The sequence below is a fragment of the Poecilia reticulata genome, chromosome 7 (genome assembly GCF_904066995.2).
Source record: "Poecilia reticulata chromosome 7, P_reticulata-male-v2, whole genome shotgun sequence".
Classification (NCBI taxonomy): Eukaryota; Metazoa; Chordata; class Actinopteri; order Cyprinodontiformes; family Poeciliidae; genus Poecilia; species Poecilia reticulata.
In genome coordinates, this window is record NC_088836.1 from 356,725 (window position 1) to 371,208 (window position 14,484).

Here is a 14,484-nt window from a genome sequence, read left to right on the forward strand (position 1 = left end):
TGAGCTGGAGTCTTCCCTGCAATATTTATTATGAGATGACAAATATAGAAGCAGCGACAGAAAGAACAAGAAATCTAATCTCAGCCTGGAGAAAAAAAATCCACATATTAGTTGTAGTTTTGAGGTGGGATCTGCTCTCCTGGTCTCTAACCTGATAGAGGATTTTTTTCTTCCTTCAAGCTTGACTAGAGAAGTGGAAGAAGGGTTTTGTAAAGAGTCAGAGCGCCATCAGTGGCTGCCAGAGGAACTACAAGAGCAAAATTAACTTTTTCCAAGGAGCTTTTCCTTAAGAGACATTTTATTTGCTTTCTGTTTAAACTCGCAGCAGAAGATGAGCAGCTCAGTTCTGTGAACTCGGCACAAATACATTGATCTGTACAAGCTTTAATGGCACAACAATGCACCTCACAGTACATGTGTTTCAGTTAGCAATGGGCAAACAACATAGATGCAGTCGTCACGTTAGCAGAGTAATATCGGCATGGTTGGCTTTAAGAACAACTCGGCCTGTCCCAAGTACGAAATATAACTTATTACAATATGCACTCCATAGAAAGCTTTTAGCAAATAATTATGTTAAAAATTTGTAAAGTGGTTTTGAGCATTGAATATATAAATTATGGAGTAAAAACAGTAATCTCAGAGCGTGTCACAGGTAATTCACACAATCACTGAACAGAAAAGAGAAAATGTCATCACTCCCAGCAGTTCTGCATTCAGAACTTTTTTAGGGAGAGTTTTTACGTCGTGTTCTCCTCGTGACCTCCAGCTGTGACTTCACCAAAATGGACACCTGGAAGGTAGAAACACAACATCAGAACATCAAACTGAGTAACTCCAGATGAGGTGCTTGCTGTAGAGATGTGGCCTTTTGGTAGGAATTCCTCAAACTGTTTCACTTTTTGTCTCATTACAATGACGAACTTAAGTATCTTGTGTTATGATTTTATGTGACAAATTCACACAAAATGTGTGAATTTGAAACCTTACTGAAGACTGAAAATGTTCTCACTTTGCTAAATATTTCAAGTTCAGTCCAAATAGATGGAGAAGAAATTACAAATAGGTCTGGGCTTTGACTGGGCCCTTCTAAGGCAACTTGTGAAAGCTACAGTTTATGTAACAAAACTTTTATTACTTTCTTCCAACAGTGGCCCTCGTTTTGATACTCTTCCGTCAAAAACCTGATTTGTGGAGATAAAAACTAACAGTTGTCCTTAAAGGGTCGGTATCATGTTTTCCAGTCACATAGTGACATTTATAGAACAGTAACTGTAACATCAGCCGTTATAAAAATGCTGCACATATTAAACAGGAAGGAAAAGAAGTTTGACTTCATAATTTGATACTTTGGAATTAGGCCTCTGTCTCTTTAAGAAGCTGCTCTTTGTTCCATCTGCCTCCAGGTTACACCACAGCAAAGCTTCTCCATAATGCCGTTTGCAACCTTCTTAGAAACATTGCACTAGGTTAAAGTGGAGAATTAAAAATAAAATTTTACAAAAAGATTTTTTATACCAAATCTGATTTATGATTTTAATAGATTTTTATTACATTAGAACGAATTACAAATAGCAGAAAATACCTTTTTTTTTTTTTTTTTAAAGGTTTTGCTGGCTCTAGTGGCCTTTATTTGAAATTAGTTTGACAGGAAAGGGGGTTATGAGGGAGGGGGAAGCCGGGAATCGAACCTGCAACCGCCGGCATGAGGACTAAGGCCTCAATACATGGGTTGTGCTTTGCCCCTGCGCCACCACAGCATCCCAGCAGAAAATATCTTTAAAAAGTTTATTTTCCTTTGATCATTATAGGAGCTGTCACTGCAAAAACTGAAATCTTAGCAAGATTTAATATCTTAAATTAAGGAGATTTTTCTTGTTTTCTTTCTGACAAGATAATTTTTCTCACCAAGAGGGATTTATGTTAGAATATTTTTCTTATTTTAAGTGTTTTTGCACTTAATTATCTCAGTAAGATATAAAAGCTTAATATTAAGAAAATATTACTTATTATAAGTAAATATGTGCTAGAATCTAGAATATCAATATTTACCAATCAAACTTCAAGTCTAGAACTTATTTTATATAAGTAAAAATGTCTTATTTCAAGCACATAAAGCGAAATCACATACTTAATGAAATGTCTTCAGATAATTAAAACAGACTATGTCCAAATGGAATCCTTTGTGTTATTGTCAATAAAAAAAAAAAATCCATGAACTTATACTCTTGTTTTTAAGTTGGCAGAGTGTACTGGAAATGATCATTTAATATTTAAACGGTTGACATTTAACACAACAATTTCAGAGACAATATCAGTTTATATATCAAGATAATTCTTGGCATGTTTTCGTCTGCTATGGACCTTAATCTGATATTCTTGATGAAAGATGTGGGACCTCTTACTGACATGTCATGACATTTCTATTGATGTGTGATTTGAAATGGCTGGTTTTCCACACAATGAGATTAGAATCAACAATATTGATTAGCTCAATGTCATGATAAATATTTTAACTTTTGGTTTATATTTCAAATTCTTACTTTATAAGTTACTAATATTAGTTTGAACAATATTTTATTCATCATGTTTGTAACCCCTTTTATGACATCAGACAATCTAAATGGGAAAGCGCCCAAAATGTCAGTGAGATAGTATTAATGTTCGATAAACAGAATTTCTTTCCGATCCAATACTGAGTAAAATTTAAGCTGGTATTGGCAATACAGATCCCATATTTTGTGCAAAGACAGTTAATTTGTTTCTTAATTAAATAAAAAATAGATGTAATCCATATCTTGGCTTCATAAAAAGAACACAATGTACTCTGATGCACTCATTTTAAACTCAGAAGTACATTGAGACAACAATCTCGTTTACTATAAACTATTTTAATTCAGCAGAAATATACAAAATATATGAAAATGGAGTTGCAAACTAAAAAAGAGAAAATTAGTAAAGTAATAACCCTTCAAGAAATTTGAACTGATTTCAAGAAATTCAGTGTTTAATAAAATAATTAAACATATCCTTGTTTAATTATTAAAACTACTATAAGATGACAGCTGAAATAGCTCCATGTCACTTTTATGATCTGTCAACATGTTCATTTCTGAGTGAGTGAGCGTCAGCAGCACGCTGCGCTTGGGCATTACGTCCTTACACATTACGTACTTACCAGGCGGAAGAAAAAGTAGTTCCCATTAACAACGCTTCATTTAGGCAAGATCTCAATAATTTAGTTACTTTCTAACATGCTCTTGTTAATCTACATTATCTCAAATTACTAAAGTGTTGAAAGTATTGATCCTTGGATCTGACAATAGATTTTAAAGAATTAAGTTCTGGTATCGGAAGAATCGATATTTCAGTATCAATCCGCACATCACTAACGGCAACGCCAGAGATCATTTAACTGCCCTGATTAACGGTTGATTCAGTTGTAACAGCCTAACTAAGCTTTTATCTACTGTACTTTTATAAGATTTTCTTTTGGCAAATTCTCTAATCTCGGTTGGACATGGATGAAGATGGAGGACTTTTTTACGTGTATAGGCCCTACAGCTGCTGTACTCAGAGGTAAGTTTAAAGTTGTCTGTCTTTCTAAGATAAGCTAACTGAAGCTAGTTAGCATGACGTGAAATGCCAATTTTCATCCGCGGTTAAAGAGCCGCTCTTGTGAATATGAGCTTTGAACAGTTATTAACCACAATAGCTGTGGCTTAAAAATAATATCGACACGAGTTCTTGGTAGCTTCCGTTTTTTAACATAGCTAAGGTGGCTTCTCATTCGTAGCTTCTGATTCGGGAAATGGTTAAAGGGCAATTCCGCCTAGTATTTCACTAACTGAGGGTTTTTGATGTGCTGTAATTTAAAAACTGCAGTGAGTCTAAAAGCCTAGGTAAGATATTCCACACTGTTACCAGGATATTTTAAACACTATTTTTGATTGGTGAATTTAAGTAGTCCTAGTTTGATTTAATTAAAATGACTGTCTTGCCATCTTGAATTCATGTAATATTGTAATTGAGCACATAAACTAAAATAAGACTTGTTTTATTTTTCAAGTGAACCAAACTGTTGCCATGGTGAAGCCTATGCCAGACACGTCTCCAATCACATATTGCACCATCTACAAGAAACTTCGGGAATTGCAAGTGACAGCGTCCTTCACATTCTCGAGGTAAGAAATTTATGATACTGATTCATCATTACACTGATTAGTCCCTAAAACGTGGTTTGTTTTGTGATTGTTTTTCTGTCTGTGCTCCAATTAGCAGATGACCCAACAACTTCAAACAAGATCACTTTTCAGCTCTGTGGTGATCGTGAAACCAACTTTCTACTGGCCATTGGAACCATGATCTTCTGAAAGGAGGACATCACAGCTACTACACCTTTCAGCATCCGTGTGTGTGGCCACTCCTCTCTGTGCCGCTGACAGATATCTTGAGAACGCCGTCCGTAACTGAGGCAAGACTTCCACATATAAAAGGCTATGGCTGATTGGAAGAAGTTCATTGCGGAGGAAGCTCCTATTGTTGACATCAAATCCCAAGATTTTTTTTTGCTTTGGACAATTTGGTTTGCTTGACTCTTAGGGCATCTTATGAGTGCGGCAGATGTGTCAGATCGTCATTGTTCTGTCATTTTACAGGATTGTTTCAGAATCAGATGCCCATCCAGACTTTAAATTCTGACCAGTAGTCATTTTTTATTGTGTTTATGTGAAACTTAAACGTAATAAAGATGTTAAAAGTAATTGAACTTCATTTCAGCAAGCCAATAACATCTCTTGTTCCAGTATTCACAGGATACATTTTTAGATTTTTGTCTTAGCATAAGAACCTTGAGTAAAGCTATGACAAAATATATATTTTAATCCTATGCAACAATAAAAATAAACTAGTTTTAGGTATATCACTTCAAAAAGTCCCCTTTCAAAAACAAGAAAATAAGATACAAAAATAGGGTATAATTTTCTTAAAATAAGAAAAATTATCTGCCAACAGAACAAGAAAATCTATCTTGTCAAGATTTTCCAAATATCTTAAAATTTGTGTATTTGTACTTAAAACAAGCCAATTTTACTAATACAAATTGAATATATGAGATTTATTTTCTTAATACATAGAACATTTTTCTTGAAATAAGAAAGTTTTATGCTGATTTCAAGAAATTCAGTGTCAAGTAACATTTTCTTACTTGAGATAATTTTTCTTTAAATAAGATAATATATCTTACTCGTATAAGTAAAATTGGCTTGTTTTAAGTAAAAATACACTAATTTTAAGATATTTGTAGGTTTATCTTGGTTAGATATTTTTTCTTGTTTTAGAAAATCTTGACAAGATAAATTTTCTTGTTCTGTTGGCAGATAATCTTTCTTATTTTAAGAAAATTATACCCTATTTTTGTACTTTTTTTCTTGTTTTTGAAAGGGGACTTTTTGCAGTATACTGCTTAGAGCGACGCTGTTAAAAATGTTGTTAAAGGGTTATTAGAGACGCCATGTTGGGATGACTTCCTGGAGGCAGAGCTTCGGGAAGAGTAGGATCCTCTTATAGAGACAGAGGCCGAATTTCAACGTGTTAAATTTAAGTCGTATTTGATATATAGTATTTTTTATAACAACTGAAGGTAACATAGCTACTTGATTGTGTCATATCTTTATATGTGGCTGGAACTATGTGGCTGGAAAATGATACTGGCCTTTAAATATTGAAAGTTAACCTCTATCTAGTATTACTTGTTGATCTATCAAAAAAATTCCAATAAAAGGTTTGTGACTGAAACATGAAAGATGTGAAAATGTTCCAGTGTTGGCAGTCATCATGACGTCAGTCTGATCTCTAAGTACTGACCATCCAATGTAGCACTGGCAGAGGTTTTCATGGGACGTGGCCTGCTTGATGAGGAGCTCCACTTGTGTTGGGACGTCCAGCGTGTCATCGTGAGAAAAGTCTCGCCCTGAAAACATAAATTCAGCGTGAGTGGCTAGATGTGGAGATCGATGCTTCAGAGTCTTCAGGTAGTTTTGTTGCACAGCAGCGTGTTGAGGAAAAACCAAGCTGTGATCGTCCAGTTTGGGTCTGTTCCGAGTCCAGAACCCACCTGTGAGTTTGTCGCGTACTCGGTTGATAATCTGAATGGCTTTCTTGTTTAGAGCCTCTGGCTGCACAAGGCCATCTCCAACTTTAAAACACAAACATGCCGGGATTAATACGCTGATCTAGAAAATTACAGACGGTTTGCAACACAATAACATTCATGTCTCCACATGAAACATAGAAACAGATGGACTCACTGAAGGAGTGTATGGATTCAGGCACCGTGGTCCCGGGTTTCTTGTGCGTGGTCTCTCCCAGGTCTATGCCATCCAGTGCCTCTGCAGATGACAACATTCAAATATTTGGTTGTGTTTTCTGCTAAAGCGGAGTCATTCTCTCTGCAGTCTGCATGCTACTCACCCACTGACTGGCCAGCGGTGTACGAGTCGGTCCTGGTTCGGGAACGCTTGGTGCCTTTGGTGTTTGCTGTGCAACAGGCAGACAACCACATTATTCCACATTTTATTTACACAGACAATTTTTCACTAATGAAATAAAAATGTGTCTCAGTCTGTTAACTGCTGCACAGATTCTTCTGTCTGCATTATTTACTCCTCATGCAGACTGACGCTGATGAGGCTCCGCTCTGCTCTCACAAATTAACTCTGGGATGTTTGTAATTTCTAAAGCTAAATCATTTATCTTTATGAAATTATATTAATGAATGCAAACTTGGCACCACAAGCCACAAGACGTTTTTATTATTTGCACAAAATAATAAGTGATAATCTTCTTTCAATTCATCATGTCAGACCATCTGAGGGAAGAAAGTTTCTGCATGTGTGAAATATTTGTTAGAGCTAATTATTCTGTAAAGCACACTTTTTTCACTAAGACTCTTACCGAGTTGTTTTCCTGATTAATTTGTAGAAATCTACAGCTCTGGTCAGATGTTTATATACATGCCTTGTGGGTTTAACACTCATATTTCTGTCTGAAATGTAATCTTCCATAAGTCTGTTGAGTCATGTTGATCCACATACTTCAAAACAGCAACATCTAGTAAACAAATAATTCAATTCAGTTTTTAAATAAGCATTTTGTTGCCTAAAATGCAACAACAGAATTTGCTTAATCGTTTGTAGCAAAGGTTTTATGTGCAATGAAAAAATCGTCTAACAATACTTTTAAGTTCAGCTCTTTCTGCTTGACTTAGCATGAAAACAGTGAGGCTAATCTGTTCATTTATTGGATTTATGATTAACTGCATTGATTTTTTTCTTTTTTTTTCTACAAAATTTGAACCAGGTGGAGCTAAAACTGCCACTAGAGGAGTTTTGGGTGTAACATGTTTACAGGTAAACTCTTTTTTAACTTAAATGTAAAGTGAACATGTTTTTAAAACTATTTTGGCTCAATTAGAGCTCTGAGAAGGACTGAAACGATTCCTCGAATGATTCAAGTACCTCAATTATTAAAATTCCTTGAGAAAAATGTATCTGCTTCGAAGCTTTGTTAAATTATGTTTTAGTATTTAGCGCACCGAGTTCCGGCCAGGACGTTATTTGCGTTGCGCAGCTCTCTCACTTCCACCTATGAGTGGAAGTGACGAAAGCTAAATGTTACCAGCATAACGTCCAATTTTCAAGTTCGGCCCATGAGGATTTTATTGATTGATAATAATGCCCAGGTTCTCATCAATTTTGGGGGACCAAAAAGCATCCTTAAAATGACTGGTGCGATGCCTGGAGTACGGCAGCCTTTCTCCTCCCAAAGCTGCTCGTTCAGAGCGAACGGTGGGAAGAGCGCTGCAGGAGTATTTATACAGGTGAGCGGATAGACTGAATACAGCGTGAGGCTGAGTAGTTGATGGCTACAGTGTAAGTGTAGCTTTGTACAATAAATTTCATATAATCCCGGTATCAACAAACGGGTGACGGAGTGCATCGGTGGAACATAGCTGGTAGATGAGTTTCTGAGTGCGACGAACGAAAGTGTCATTACTCTATCGCTTTAATGAGAGACATGAACATTTCCATGTCCAGAGTAATGACACTCAATGAAATCTTCATTACTAGTTACACTTACTGTGCTACACTTTAACAGAGGGGGATAATGTCACAATTATAATGATCTCATGACAGCAAAAGGTATGTGTAACAATAAATGACTTGTTAATGCTGTCTTATAAGGATAACATTTTAAAATTCACCTGTTATGACATTCATGACAAGCTATAATTTCTTGCTTAATGTCAAGTTGTCATGACAACAACGTTGTCTTGGGTAATGTCACGTTGTCATAACGAAGACATTTTTGTCTATATTAATGTCAAGTTGTCATAATGAAGACATTTTCAATAATGTCAACTTTGTATTAAAAGTGTCATGATTTACCGAATGACGCTTTATGACAACAGTCATAAATATTCATGAAGACTTATTCATGTTCATGACAGGTGTTTATGACAGTGTCATGTCAGTCTTATTCACCCCCTTTCAAATAAAGTGTTACCTTTTTGTAAAATCCAATTACTTGATTAATCGCAAGGATAATCAGTAGATTACTCGATTACTAAAATATTCGTTTACAACAGCCCTCAATCTGAGTATTATTTTGTCAGAAAATTATTTTTTTTACAATATGTATCCGACTATTAACAATTAATTGATTACTAAATTAGTTGACAATTATTTCAATAATCGTTTAATCAAGATTAATCCAATTAATTGTTTCAGTCCTAGAATATGACCAATTCACTTTGACATAAAAACTGTTTAAATAAATTAAAATCTGCAAACATGTTAATATGGGAACTTGTTCAGCAGTGATCTACAGTGTGTGTGTGAGGTGGAACAGCTCAATGGGTGTGTGTGAAGTGGAACAGCTCAATGGGTGTGTGTGAGGTGGAACAGCTCAATGGGTGTGTGTGAGGTGGAACAGCTTATTGGTGTGTGTGAGAAGGAACAGCTCGACGGCCCCTTACTGTCCATGAGCCTCCAGTTGAGCAGCGGGTCGTAGACGAAGGCCTCCAGGACGGCCATGACGCTGTCCCTGTGCTCCCTCAGGACCTCCATCACAGTGTGGCAGGTGATCCTGTAGTTCCCATCCAACCCCGTCACCTACACACACGCAGATGGAAAAACAGGGTTTTTGATTTTATGGCGAGTCCTAAATAAGAACTGAGATGCTTCGACTTAAATTCTTGAAAACTTGACTTCATTTTAAATTAATTTTCTTCTTTCTTCATCAAGCACAAATCAGTTATAAATTATGTTAAAACATTGCATAAATGGGAGACTAATCTTTATTTTGTTCATAAACAAACTGAGAGCAGCCGACTGATGATTTCTGTATAATAAATAGTATTTGTGCTCATTTTTCAAAATGTACATTAATTTGTTTCTATTTTTAGGTTGTAAGCTAAGAAAAAGAGAAAACAAACAAAAAGAGGATTGATTTCAGATTTTCTTCTGCAGGAAATTGATGTTTGTGGAAAATTATGTAAACCAATAAGGGACTTACTGTATTTTTCGGACTGTAAGCTGCTACTTTTTTCCTACGCTTTGAACCATGCGGCTTATAACTTGGTGTGGCTTTTCTGTGGATTTTTCTTCAACTGTCACTGAGCTCTTTAGCAAGAAGTGAATCATTGGAAGAAAAAATTGGAAATCAAAGAAGAAAGTGCTAATTTCCATTTAGAACAAGCACATGCTAGCAGCAGCCACGACAGAGAAATTTCTTCAAACTCATACCCCCTCATTATGGAAACAACACAAAGAAGATGATATGAAGAAGCTTTTAAGTTGAAGGCTATCGATCTGGTAGTACAGAAGGGAAATAGAGCCGCTGCATGTAAGCTCGACATGAATGAATCCATGGTTGGCGTTGGGAGACGCAGGGCTGCGTCCTTAATAGCAGATTTAATAAGGAAGCAGCCCTATGTTGCATTCTTGTGAAAAACTGAGAGCGGCGGATATACCAGCGGCTTATAGCCCGGCGTGGCTTATATATATGTTTCCAGTAAAAAAAAACCCAAAAAACAACAACTTTGTAGATGCGGCTTATAGTAAGGTGAGCTCTATAGTCCAGAAAATATGGTAGTTTCCAATGATGCAAAGAAAATATTAGATACTACTGATAATTGTGTAATTCTGTTGTGGAAAGTGAATGCAATTATTCTATCTAAAAACAGCCCCAGCTATGTGTAAAAACACATGTTGGTTCTCCTCTTTCTTGGCCAAATTATTAGGAGCCATTTTGGGAGCCCCAGAGACTCCTGCAGTAAATCCTCACAGATCATCAGTTCCTTCTCAACGTTCCCACAGCATTACCTCCATGGCATTTGTTAGCATCCTCGTCAGTCTGAACGGGATCTTCTCAGGAAACTTCTCCCTGGTCATCGCCACCTGGCCAACATTAGCATACAAGTGAGTTTCTGACTAATCACAGAAAAACAACTGTTGGACTGAAAAACATTACTGCTCACTTCAAAACAGTCTCCAAAGTCAATGTGGAGGATCTTGCCGCTGAGCCGATCGAGCATCAGGTTGGATGGATGTCTGGGTAACAGGAAGTAAACCGTTAGTTGCTTTATGGTTGTAGAGAAGGTTTGTGTTAATGAGGGCAAGCTCACCTGTCGCCCAGACCCAGGATGTAGCCCACCATGGACATCACAGCCAGGGAGCGAGTGTAGTTGGTTCTCCTGTCAAACCACACCTGGAACACAGGTAACATCCTTTCTCAATAAATCCAATGCAGGAAAATAAAAGTTAGTTAGTTAGTTAGGTAGGTAGGTACTTACATACATACATACGTACGTACGTACGTACGTACGTACGTACGTACGTATTGATTGTACGTTGATTGTACGTACAATCAATCAATCAATCAATCAATCAATCAATCAATCAATCAATCAATCAATCAATCAATCGGTCGGTCGACTGATGTTTGTTAAAGCGATATGCTTTAACAAACATCAATATGTCGATTAATGATTCATTGATATGGTTCAGAATCAGTTCCAACCAGGAGCGTTTTAGTAGTTCCAACTGTGATATTATTTGCGTTGCGCAGTGGTCTCACTTCCGCCTACAGACTACTTTGAGATTTCGGTTCAAGGGAGTATACTGCAGTAGAGACTGACGTTGTGTTGCTGCGCCAAATAGGCACTCTTTGTGGACTGCTCTGCACCGGGAGGGACAGGTGGTGCATGTGTGCGTGCATATGTGAATGCTGAGACCCGTAAAAGAGGGTACAGACACACACCCACCGCTGAGACAGGTGTCTCAGATGTAGGGAACAGTTTTTTCTTTGACGAAAGCTAAGTGTTAGCAGCAGCATACTGTCCAATTTTCAAGTTCGGCTCAGATTTTAATGATTAATGATAATGTCCGGGTTTTCATCGTTTTTGGGGGACCAATAAGCAGCCTTAAAATGACTGTTGTGATCCCTGGAGTACGGCAGCCTTTTTCCTCCGGGAGATGCTGGTTTAGAGCAAACGGTGGGAAGAGCGTTGCAGGTGTATTTATACAAGTAAGCGGATAGACTGAACACGCAGAGTGGCTGAGTAGTTGATGTTTACAGTGTAAGTGTAGTATGATGGACGAACCGTGGTGGTAGCTGGTAGATGAGTTTCTGAGTGTGACGAATGAAGGTGTAAGATAACAAATCCCATCGCTAACATGGACACAAAAGCTATTATGATGAATACATAAACTAAAAGCTGGAGTGCAGACATTTTTTATCAGCGTATTTTAAAGCCTGCCTCTTTATTATTAACTTGAATATAATTTCAGATTCCTGTATAACTTTTCTTCAGGTTAACTTAAAAATCTGTATTATTGTTATAGGTTAATTTTCCAAACTACTGAAAAGTAACTCAAATATGAAAAATTGGACTGATGTTAATATCAAATAGCAACACTGGTGTTATGGCTAGATTTACCAATATTTTATTTTAGCTTTTTGTTTAAACCGATTACTCGATTCATTGGAAGAATAATCGATAGATTACTCGATTACTAAAATATTTGTTTACAACAGTCCTAGTTAGAAGTCAGCATCACACCTCAGAACTGGGGCTCTTCAGCCACAGGAGCTTGGCCAGGTCGTCTCCAGCCGTGTTGTTGACGGCGTGCTCGAACACCTCCACCTTCTCCATCAGCGTCAGATGGTCGTAGTCCGGTGCCATCTGAAACAAACCCAGGTCAAACCAATCTGTCCAACTTCCAGCTGTTTCTACAGATTTAAAAACAAAAAGTAATCTTATTCAAACTTTGAGGTGAATTCTCACTCTGAGCATGATGCGATGTTCAATGTTGAGCAAAATCTTTTTCTTCTCTCTGTAGTCTCTGATGAGGGCGTGCAGCGTGTCGCAGTGGGGCACCCAGCCAATCAGGCCCGAGTTGGTGGAAAGAGGGATGACGGCGTAGCGCTGAATGCTGATGGACACAAACAGTCACAAACATCCAGCCATTAGTTTGTCTGAGGAATCAGCATGTGGACAACAAAAACGTGCATCACGACTTAAAGCTTTCCCTGAAGACCTGGTGGTGTAAAGACAAAACTTCTCTAGAAAATCACATCGAACGTCAGACATGACACAACCTGCAAAAAGCAACAAGTATAGGGAGACCAATGGACAAAAAACTGATGGACAGACAGATGGACGGACAAACTGATGGCTGAATACACTGAAAGATTAATGGAAAGACAGATAAGAAATGGACAAGCAGGACAACCATAAAAACATGTAAAAACATGGACTCTTCTTGGTTCAATGGTAACATAAACATATATATCAGTTGTTAAAAGGGAATTTATATATAAATAAAAAAAATTCCCTTCTCAATCTCCGAGGATGGTCTCTTTCATCGTCTGAACTCGTTTCCTCTACCAGAGGCCTGGGAGCTTGAGGGTTCTGCGCAGTATCTTGGCTGTGCCTAGATACTAGATTTCTGGACTGAGATGTCTGATGTTGTTCCTGGGATCTGTTTCAGCCACTGCTCCAGTTTGGGGGTGACTGCCCCGATGACCACAGGCACCACTGTGGTCTTCACCTTCCAGGTCTTTTCCAGTTCCTGTCTGAGGCCCTGGTATTTAACCAGTTTCTCGTGCTCCTTTTTCCTGATGTTGTAATCACTTGGTATTGCTACATCCACCACAACGGCTTTCCTCTGTTCTTTATCCAGCACCACAATGTCCGGTTGGTTTGCCATTTTGTCTGCCTGGATCTGGAAGTTCCACAGGATCTTAGCTTGGTCATTCTCCACCACCTTTGGGGGTGTTCCCCACTTTGATCTTTGATCTTGGGGCTTCCAGTCCATATTCTGCACAGATGTTTCTGTACACTATGCCCATCACTTGGTTATGTCAATATATATATATATATATATATATATATATATATATATATATATATATATATATATCCTTCCTTATGGCTCGTGTACAGTCTCAGGGTGCTGGATTTGGGGAGGAACCCTCCATGCATGGTTAGTTTCCGAGTCTTAACATTCGTGGTCTTTATCTCCTCCTTTGTGCCAGCTAATTATTCCGGCAGGGTATCTGATTACTGGTAAGGCATAGCTGTTTATTGCACGGATCTTGTTCTTGCCATTGAGCCGGCTTCTCAGGACTTGCCTTATTCGTTGGAGGTATTTGGCTGTGGCTCCTTTCCTTGTGACCTCATCGAGGTTGCCATTTGCTTGTGGTCTTCCCAGGTACTTGTAACTGTCCTCCCCTTAGTAACCTGATACCTTCCCTTGAAGATCTTGTTTCTTTGGACTTCCTGTCTACCATGATTATGTTGGTCATGTGGGTCACGACCTGGAAAACACGACTTCTCTAAATAAACACAAGGACTTCTGTTTCAGCTGGTAAAGACATTTTCCTGTTTCACAACCTGTATGTGTCTGCAGCCTGTGTGTGTACCTGAGGTTTTTGCGCAGAGACGCTGGGTCGTTGGCCAGCAGCGTGTTGACCAGGCCGAACAGCTGCATGACTCTCTCGTCCTGCCTCAGGTCCTCGTGGCCCTTCAGCAGGAACATGAACTCATGGCCATTGCTTCCTGCAGAGGGAGCCACAACATATTTTATAGATGCTTTGCTTAGAGAGAGTTATGGTATTAGGCAACAGTAGTCATACAGATGCTGTTCTGCAGCAGCAGAACCTGAGGCCATGTCTGGCTGGACGATAAATGATTTCATAAGAGATGAATTAGTCCTAAAACACGGCTTACAACAGAGCTCCCATATCACCAGAATATCTAATGACAACGCAAAATATAATATATTATTTCTGACACATGGGGAAAAATGTGCCTCAAAAATATAGAAAGTAAGACAGCAGAGTTTTGAAGAATGAAGAAAATTCAAGCTTTATTCACCAGCTATAAAGAAGAAAGAACAAACTGTGGCTGCTTTGAGA

At 38.0% G+C, this 14,484-nt stretch overlaps 1 protein-coding gene and 1 long non-coding RNA gene across 3 annotated transcripts in view; one reads left to right on the plus strand and one right to left on the minus strand.

The window, feature by feature from the left end:
• Positions 1–261: 261 nt before the first annotated feature.
• Positions 262–14,484, minus strand: part of mtor (mechanistic target of rapamycin kinase) — a 168,774-nt gene continuing 154,551 nt past the window's right edge. For both annotated transcript variants that reach the window (XM_081608531.1, XM_081608530.1), the window contains exons 47-58: positions 13,990–14,125; positions 12,350–12,497; positions 12,125–12,247; positions 10,688–10,770; positions 10,541–10,613; positions 10,386–10,460; positions 9,038–9,173; positions 6,472–6,537; positions 6,309–6,389; positions 6,116–6,196; positions 5,866–5,971; positions 262–793 (exon numbers count right to left, since the gene is read on the minus strand). In XM_081608531.1, coding sequence (XP_081464657.1) covers positions 778–793; positions 5,866–5,971; positions 6,116–6,196; positions 6,309–6,389; positions 6,472–6,537; positions 9,038–9,173; positions 10,386–10,460; positions 10,541–10,613; positions 10,688–10,770; positions 12,125–12,247; positions 12,350–12,497; positions 13,990–14,125 — 1,124 coding nt within the window. In that variant the 3' untranslated portion in view covers positions 262–777. The remainder of the gene's footprint in view (positions 794–5,865; positions 5,972–6,115; positions 6,197–6,308; positions 6,390–6,471; positions 6,538–9,037; positions 9,174–10,385; positions 10,461–10,540; positions 10,614–10,687; positions 10,771–12,124; positions 12,248–12,349; positions 12,498–13,989; positions 14,126–14,484) is intronic.
• Positions 3,268–4,763, plus strand: LOC145552137 (uncharacterized). Its single transcript, XR_014088078.1, has 3 exons — positions 3,268–3,579; positions 4,070–4,184; positions 4,279–4,763. It is a non-coding gene; the product is annotated as an uncharacterized LOC145552137 (long non-coding RNA).